The following is a 10,099-nucleotide window of genomic DNA, read 5'->3' as shown; positions in this document are numbered from 1 at the left end:
GTACTTTTGCAAAAATAACATTCATACGGGAAATCGCAATGTTTTAGCACGACGCGACTTTATTATAACGTTTACATTCAAAGGACCGATCTTACGACACACGTTGTCGGGTTTTTCTGTGTCCCTTTAGAACCGTTTATGTCGACAGGAAAAGTAACACAGTTAAAAAAGATACTTTGCCAATGGACGGTAGATTTGTAATACTCCTCGGTGTTGGACACGATTTAAGGGATTTAGACATTTTACAAATTATTTTATAGCTGGGTATTTCTCCTTGCAATCAATGTCGTCAATACTAACCGGATAATTATAAACTTTTGGTGACGGTACAAATAATTCTGCTGCTATGACACTTATCAAATAGATCTAGTTCCTTCCTAAAGGTTAGCCTATACTTTACCTCAAATGAATATTTTCAATAAACCTTTTGTTCGAATTTTCAGAACTTTTGAGATGTGAAAAGGCATATTACAGAGGGAGAATGGAAAGTACAAACAATTCAACATTGGCAAATGAAAATTCTACATTGCCTTGGCTATCGCCAGAGAATGACGGCGGGTTGTTCTCAGTTACCGAAGAAGCCTACGAGAGATTCGCTTTTATTTCAAACATCATAGTTTCACCAATTATTTGTACATTTGGAATAATCGGAAACAGCCTTGGTCTTGGCGTTCTTTGGAAGGATACACAGCAGCTGAAGATGTCAATATACCTCTATCTGTACAGCCTGACTTTACTCGATTTGATGTACCTTATTGTCGGACTAATTCGACATATTCCGCATATCATTGACTTCTACGACGAAGAGTTGGCGAACTATGTCGAAGAACATATGAAACTAGGAACGATTTACATCGATATGGTTTTGGCGCATTCTTCGCACGCGCTGATCATCGTCATGTCGATTGATCGCTTGAATGCACTCGTTCGTCCATTCACCGTGAAGAACTCCTGGGTGTCGAAGTATCCAAAAAGCATAATTGTAGTCTGCTTTTTGTTCAATGTAATCTTTCTCATTCCTTATCCACTGTATTTTGAAGTTGCATCTTATCAGGCAGACAACATAACAGAATACTATATTCAGTTTCAGAAGGACGCTGTTGAAACTATGGATATGTACATGCTGATACAAACCGTCATAGATTACGTCATTCCGGCGGCAACAGTTCTTGTCATTAACATAACAATCCCGATCGTGTATTCTCGTGCAATTAACGAAAGGCGCACAGTAATAAGTATGACGTCACAGGGACATAATAGTCAGCAGACGAAAATAACCACGACGGTGTTTTGCATAACGTTAATGTACTTTTTACTTTCCTTGCCAAATCTTTTTATCAAAATCATGGCATTTATTGATAAAGGCTATAGTTTTGATGGAAAATACAAATTATCTTTCTGGCTGTTCATCGATATCAGTAATTTATTTTCATATATAAATGCTGCTAACGATTTCATCATATATGTTTTGGTGTCCAACCATTACAGACGGGTATTTATAGATATGTATTGCCGCCGATGTTGGTGTAGCAGACGGCGGCGACATCATCTTGATCTAGACAGCGCCGCTGACAGTAAAGATTTCTCGATGACACTATCAACTAATGCTGTAAGATATTAGAAGATAGCCGGAGAGCAAAAGTGTTTTTGCCTCTTACAGAATTATTCATAAGGTTTTAACTTTAAATGTTTGCGTTTTTAAGAGTGCTTCATTTATATCTTTCGCTGCTTTGTTCTCAGAATCTTAAAACATTCATGTTAATGCCTTGTTCAAGTACCTGCACACGTACATGTATTCGTTTTATGAATGAAGACGAATGAACATTTTGTGCCGCAAATAAAGGTAACGCTTCCCTTTGAAGGATGAAGACCATTATTCGTTGTAAGATTTCAGTTTGAAGAAGTAGCAAAACATTTTGAACTGGACAATTAATGATTTAAAAACGATACATACTGTATGCCTTATTGCCTGGCATTGTTTGTATATGATCATAAAAACATTGACTGTAGATGTTGTTAAATATTTTAAAACTTGTGTCTTTTAGATGGTAATATAACATGTTGTCAAAATGTAGGAAAGTTATGAAAGGATGTGGATGTTTTGAGCCCGAAATACCCGTTTTCTCTCTTTATACAAGATGATTTAAAAGGAAATATTAATCTATTAAAATACTGAGTCATATATTGGATCTCGATTAAGTTAAACTGCAATTTAAAGTTCGCGTTTTACATTGCAAATTAACTGGTATACAGTCTATGATTCAAAATTCAAACTGCAATCTGGTCAGCGTTCCTTTATTCGAATTGCGAACTGCGGTGTAGAATGCAGTTCACAATTTTGCAGGTCCTAATTTGGAAATCATATTGCAAAGTGCAAAATGGTCTGCAGTTCATGAATCAAATTTCAAAATGCAATATAGTCATCAGTTTCCTATTCAAACTGAGCATAGCAGGCCATTTTTCCGTTTTCAGATTGCAAATTGATGGCTCGTGATGAAGGTTACTTAATACGCATGAAAGATTAAACATACACCTTGAGCTGACAATAACCCCCCATCCCCCATCTAGGGATATTTCTACGCTATGATTTTCTTAAAGCATATAATATGAGCTATCATTCCAGAAATTCTGCCATCTGGCAGCCGGGTTCTTTTTACGTTACAGCCTACTTTATACGTTACCATTAATAATTTCTAGAAAATACTGACTGGCACTACAGTTATCCATAAATGGTTTACTAGCTACACAGTATATCAATATATAAAGACAGAATATACAGATTTATATCTTGAAGGTAAAATTGACACTTATAGGCATGTAATTTACATTATCAAATGTACGTTACCAAAAATTGTGACGAAAATAGAAAAGAAGATAAAATGATATAATGTTGACAATATGAGTTTCAAATTTATAATGATTATTTTTTTTTACAAAAGTTGAAAAATATTTGGGATATGGTAAAATATTTTGTTTAAACAGATATGTAACATGTACAAATTCCATAAATATGTATCATATATTTTAAATCGTATAAATATATCACAAATTATAAATCTGTGTAACGAAAATTACTAATTACATAAATTATATATAGTTTTCTTTAAACAAGATTAACAGAAAATCATTTTTCATGATCGTGAAATGAAACTGATTTCATTGAGTGGAAAATGAAATGAATTGAAATAGAATGAAATAAATAAATAAATTACAAATGTGTGAAATGATTTGCAGAGAGTGAGTGCTCAAACTTGTTTCATATATATGGCACCTTGGAATTATTCAATCAGTGGTAATGCTACAGTCCAGCATATGTTAAAAACGTCAGTAGATGCAAGTAATGAAGTTAGCCAGAAATATACTATAGTGGCATGTGATTCGGCTGTTGCTAAGAGGGCATATTCTTTGGTTCTGCAGTCTAGAGATGGACTTGGTAACGTAATTGTTAGAATGGGTGTATTTCACACAATCTGCTCCATATTTTGGCCTGTAGGAAAATTAACATAGGAAAATGGTCTTGTAAACTTGCAACAGAATAAGGAATTTGTTCTAGAGGTTCACTGGAAGAAGTATTACCAGGTAAACGCTACAACCATACCCTAAATATACACAGGACTGTAATGGAAGTTCTTGAGCGTTTGCTTCTATGCGAGTTTGAAGAGACAGAACCCCGCAAGGAAAGCATTTAAGAAGGCACTAATATTACAGAAACGGACTGAAAGTTCATACAAAGAAAAGTGTTTGAAATAAAAAGAGAATTTTATGACGACTTAGATGACTGAACTCCGCAACTTAGTTATTTCTCAATTTTGATTTATGTGAATTTATCTGGTTAAACAGATAAGTGGTTGTAAGCGTGTATTTTTCAGTTACTAAAATACACATCAAGTAACGTATCATAACGTAGGTTACAATGTCAGTGCTGTGCTATATGCATTTTATATCGAACTTGATAAGATACTTGCATTATCTAAGTTTGAAGTAATTAAAAGGATTACATAAACAATCTATTGACTGAGAAATAAAAATCTATATATCGTAACTTTTAGTAACGCCAGTATATAATAATGGTAACGCACTTGTTCTTAAAACTGTTGAACAATAAATTTTTAAATACTAATGTATTGTGTATCTGAAAATACTATACTTTACTATAATGGTAACGTAAATTACAAAAAGAATTGATCGATTTAGAGAACAAAACTAGGCGGGAACATTGACAACAGCATATTCTGCATATCACTGAACCCACTTGCTAATGATTCTGGTTGTTTCTACCATATAAATCACCACATTCCAGTTTTATCATTTATTAAATAACTGTTAAGGTAACGTAAATAACAGGCTGTAACTCATAGAGAACCCGCTTGCCAGATGGCAGAATTCAGAAATATGATCTACATACAAGGGGCTTCTAAACTAATGGGGTCTACAAAAATCCCTAGGGGGGCGGGGGTGGGGTCACCTTCCAGCTCTAGGCCTAACAGGTGTATCTGTTTATCGCACGTGTTTATGTTATGGAGATCGATTTTCGAGCTAAAGTCTTGTCTACAGTGCAAGATTTGAATCGCGCACTGAAAACGGATCTTCACTCCCCGATGCGGACTAGTCTGTAGTTCGCAGTGGGCAGTTCGCGATGCGGACTAGTCTGTAGTTCGCAGTCGGCAGTTCGCAGTGCGAATTGCAAAAAGAGCTCTTATCTGCAGTTCGCGATTCAAATTGAAAAAAAACGCATTATTCATAAGTTAATTTCAAGACAGTGACAAATTTTATTTGCGTACAGTAAGCGCCTCGCTATAGGTTTCTGAAAAGAGGTGACAGCTGAAACAGGTGTAGCACTGTATTGTACCGTTTTATGTTTTTGTGTTTGAATTTGAATGTCATAATGGTCTACTCATCTTCAAATCGCAAACTAGTCTGCAGTTCTTGATTTAAAATGCAAATTACAGTCCACTCAGCAGAACACAATTTTAAGTGCGAATCGCAGACTTAGGAAACTAGCTTTCATAACTTAAAAGTCAACTCCAAGACATATGAATATATACGAAGTGCTTGTAAAAGACAGTCTGTATTTCGCAGTTAGCTATTCAATGGACTGCAAACTGTACTGTAGTCTGCGATCCAGATTGTGAAATACAAACTAAGTACGCAATTCAAATTGCAAACTGGAGTCCAAGGAATGAAACTTTAATAATTTCAACGTCTATTTAAATTAAGTTACAGAATGCTTACATTCACTAGAACTAACTCACTTCCCAACATTAAAGGTCGCGAAATAGAGAAAACTATTTATCTGTTTACGTTTCTTATGGAAGTTGGCAATTCCAATACAGATGAGAACACAAACTTCGCAGTGCAAATGTTGTATTTCAGACATGACTACAGTTTGCAATTCAAACTTCATAACATATATCCGTACGAATTGCAACTACACCTGTTTTACCTGTCACCTCTGTTCAGGATCCCTTAAAGGGACAGGATTCCAGATTTTTTGATTAAAGTGATCTTTCTTTCAAATTAAAATTTGGTCATATTATAAAAGTATGAGCTTATCTTTAAAAATACTAAAACAGGGAAAAATCATGAGTCGGAATGGCAATAAAAACTTTGCTTTCAGCTTCAACAATACACCACGGGGAATTCGTAGTTAACGACCGTATATATAAAGCTTTAAAATTAAGTCAGTGTAAAAATGGAAAAAATAGCAAAAAGAACTACGTTTGTAATTGTCATGTGTTTCCATAATATGTAATATGTCAAAGTTTCAAAACACTCTTAAGAAATATTGTAATAATTTCCTGATGTTTTAAAACTTTCCTTTTCTGTTTTTGTTGCTGTACGATCTGGATGTCAGTCTACTAAGACGCAATTAATTTTGTTGTTGAATTGAAATTAACTTCATGACTTTTAAAATTTCATCCGAGAGGCCTTAGATTGCAATCTGAATCCACATTGTAAACTGACCTGCGATTTTAAATTCGAAATTCCGATTTTAAATTCGAAATTCAGACAGGTTTTCAGATAGCAATTCCAATCGAAAGCTGTTGATCAGTTTGGAGTTTGTAATTCGATTTGCAACATGTGAACTGCATTCTCGTCCGCAAATCGCAATGCTTATAGGTAAGAGATGACTAGAATTCAAAACGCGAACTGTAGAACCGTTTGCAATTCAAATCAGAAACTACGAACAAAGTCAACCAATATAAATTCTGGTTCATCAATAATTTTTGTGCCCCCACTAAGAGTGGTGGGGACATATAGATATGTGTGTGTGTTCGGGTTTAACGTCTTTTTTAACAATTTTTCAGTTATATAAACGACGGTGTCTACTTGTAGCAGTAAGCACAATGCCCAGCTTTATAGTGCTGCCTCACTGGAATATCACACTGTAGACACGTGGCATGATACCCCGCCCAGTCACATTATACTGACACCGGACTGACCATTCCTAGCACTATCCCCTAATGCTGAGCGCCAAGCGAGGAAGCTGCTAGTACCATTTTTACGTCTTTGGTATGACGCGGCCGGGATCGAACCCACGACCTCCCGCACTCGAAGCGGACGCTCTACCACTAGGCTACTGAGGCGGTTACATATAGATTTGCACGAGTCTTTATCTTGATGTGACATTGCACACTTGGCATTCTTCTTGAGATTTTAGCGCTAATTACAGAGTTATGGCCCTTGAAATAACCAAAATAGAGGACTTTTTGTTTGTGATGCTCATAGCTCAAAAAGTAAATGGCCTAGAATAATTTATCCATTATATAAAATGTTTGTTGAGGCTATACCCCCTTAAGACTGCAAACATTTAAATTATCTGCGTCAAGATGTAGGAAAGGGACCCTGCAGTTTGAATATGTCTCTTTTCAGGGCCTCTTCTCTGGGTTACAAAAGAACTCTGCAGCCGACATGCTGTTTAACTTACACATACTCTGGTAAGGTTCCATCCTGATTCCTGTTACATATTTGTGACAAATGTACCAGTGGGGCACACCCTGTGTCCTACAGACACATTCTAATTTTTATTTTCTAATTAAAACTACTATTGACTGGCAAGTGGTTATATCAAATACAGTTTGTGTCTTGCCAGTTTATTTGCTCTTGTCACGGTCCTTTCTATTCTGACTGTTCGGCTAAGGTTTATCAAAAAGCTATAGTCAATATATATAGTTTACCTGCAGTTTTGTCGCTATGGCTCGGTGTCAGTACGTATTAAGCATTGTTTTATATCTGTGTGTGGGTTTCTTTAATTGACATATGACTTGATATATGTGTAGTCTAGTGCATTTGTCTTTAGTTGTATTTTTAAAATAATTGTTTGTACTGTCTACGATAAATATATAAATGACTAGTACGTTTTTTTCTGCTTGTTATTTTTGATATAAGGACATAATCCTGTACGGGTTTTAGATATTTCCAAAATTCTTTTGTACCAACCTTCAAGCTATTTCTTAAATTGGAGCCACTGCATGGCTATTTGTCAATACCTTGAGTACAAACTGTCTCCCTCATTAGTAAATAATCTTCAAAAGAATATCATTAGTCTTAATATATAACTTCTCTTTCCTTAGAAAAAGGCATTATGTTACGGTTATGAAGTATTGGATTCTTTAATCATGACAAGCTGACCTTTAAGACCCGTTAGTGACAATCGGCAAATTACGTAACCTCTGCATGCGCTTTCGGCATTCTCCGTTTTTTTTTACCATGTTGCCTAAACGAGAAAATGGACATTGCTGAGTTTTGAACAAAATAACTTACAATGCTACAGAATGTGTAAATGTATTCAGCGAAACGCAGACCCCTTAGACTTGTTTTATAACTATAATATGCCGGACTAATTTCAGACTATATGTAGAAACAAATTATTATTATTATTATTATTATTGTTATTATTATTATTATCGTTATTGCTATAAACTATGGATTTTGATTTTGTTTGTGATAGGATTTTGTTAAGATTCTGTAAATAAATGTAAAATCAGAAAATCGTAACTGTGTTAATTAATTTAAACTTTGTTATTTTGTAACAATGTACCATGAAAAAGTTGAAAATAAATACAGCTGTTGTTGTCCTGTTATATCATGTGCTTTGTGTTTTGAATTATATCAATCTCAATTTTAAACTTAACAGTATGTTGCATCTATAATCTGTTTTGCAAATAAATTATCTAGAAACTCTACTAATTAATCAGTTATCAGCGGTCTGGTATCAGTCGTTAGAACCTCGTTAGGTTATAAATTACGTGTTAGCTTTGATAATATTTAACATTTCTTGAATCATTTACATAAATCATCCCACCTTGAACATAACAAGAGTAGATCAGGTAAGATAGAGAAAACGTGATTGTACAAAGCATTATTTAAACGATTACTCCGTTCATGAAGAAATAAATATTAGATATTAGATGACTATTTTCTATTATTTCTTTATCTACATTGTATTAGTATCTGCACACAAAATTTGATAAGACTGTTTCCTTTATTTCTGTATACATTATCCCCTAAAGAGTAAGAAAGAAAATAATATTTAATCAAGCTTTGATAAGTCATTAAGTTATTAAGTTAATTTGTACTTGAACCTTTTAGTGAGGCTAAATGACAAGTTAATCACATCAAAGTCATTAATGAGAACTACAATACTTAAATCTGATTATTTTGGAGCACAAGTTAACGGTCAACGATATGAAATAAGCACGATTATCCGTCTTAACTGTGAATAAAAAGAATGAATTCCACGTCTATGGAAGTACTTGTGTTTCCAGCTTTTGTAGATGAACCTTTCATTCGTACTAAGCATAATGTTTTCATTTCACTTAAACCCGTAATGACTATCGCCAATTCCGTATTCTCGTCTGACAATTCGGATATCTTCGGCCGTAAATGTATTTCAGATGACCAACGGTTTCCGTTACAGTCGGAAAATGCCGAAATCACATACGAAGAATCCGTAATCTCACGGAAATTACCGAGTGTCATCACGGTCGGCTTTTATAATTAAGCCTCCAAACCCTGCGACTAATGTGAGCGTTTTAGCGTGTAGAGAAAATGTGATCTTTAGAATTTAAAATCAAACTTGATCTAGACTATAAACCAGAAATCAGTCCCGACTGAAGCTATTTATGTACTGTATTTGTGTCCAACATGTTGATTCAAGAGATATAAAACTTAATGTAACTTGCATTAATTTTTGTTATAAGATTGTCTTGATTCTTTCATTAGAACTCTTGTCCTTAGAAAAGGAAATGAACTTTGATAACGACATATCCCCTCACTTTGCGACTGGATAGAGCAGATGTTATTAACAGAGAACACTACGAAACCAACTTTGTTGTTTAAAAAAAATACCTGTACCTACGAAATATCTGCATCACTCTGAATTAAATCTGTTAATCACTCAAACAGGAAAATAATTGCAAAAGAATCCATTTTCATATAGAGATGATTGCGTGCGGCTAACAGATACTAGATACAAGAGGAATTAAAGTAATTGACAAAACAAGTAGGTATGTTACTTGTGCAGGGGAAATTAAAACAAATGATCTCTTTTATTGAAAGCCTTTAACAGCTAAAAGGTAATTACAGAAATTGCAGGTCTTCGAAACGAAACAAGAATTATCTGACCTTTTGTGGCAAACGGAGGTGGCATTTAATTCTGTTATATATTCAGTGCTCCCGACAGATTTGCTGGTACTCGAATATGCCAGAATTATTCCACAAATATATTAAACAGTAATTTACATGTTTATGTATTGTTTCAAAGCTACTTATGAATGGTAATACACTTTGGTTATATGTTCATTTTAGGTTTAGATTTTTTTGTATAATGTACACTGATGACACTATAATAAATGATAAAACTTTATAAAACACTGTTATAATTTCTCTCGTTAACGCGAAACAATATTTGATGCTTTGTAAACATTTAGCGAATTCAGATGCAAATGCTGGTCGATATCATAACTCAGCACAGAGCTGAACTTTGACGGCAATACCATTCTTTTAAAGCTCAAACTCTTGTTACCACGCTCTTAAAAGAACTAGTTGTCACAGGAGTGACGAATTATACCCCCACAGTATGGTCTTGTCACAGAAC

The 10,099-nt window shown here is 34.5% G+C and overlaps 1 protein-coding gene across 1 annotated transcript; it reads left to right on the top strand.

Annotated features, from left to right (window-relative positions):
* The first annotated feature begins 481 nt into the window (after nt 1-481).
* Nucleotides 482-2,931, top strand: LOC123534993 (galanin receptor 2b-like). The gene has a single exon (XM_045317499.2). It carries the CDS (start codon nt 482-484, stop codon nt 1,619-1,621), a length of 1,140 nt encoding a protein of 379 aa, XP_045173434.2. The 3' UTR covers nt 1,622-2,931.
* The last annotated feature ends 7,168 nt before the right edge of the window (nt 2,932-10,099 follow it).

The sequence above is a fragment of the Mercenaria mercenaria genome, chromosome 12, assembly GCF_021730395.1.
Source record: "Mercenaria mercenaria strain notata chromosome 12, MADL_Memer_1, whole genome shotgun sequence".
Lineage (NCBI taxonomy): Eukaryota > Metazoa > Mollusca > Bivalvia > Venerida > Veneridae > Mercenaria > Mercenaria mercenaria.
The sequence above is the reverse complement of the archived record's forward strand: the minus strand, read 5'-3'. Positions and strand labels throughout refer to the sequence as shown.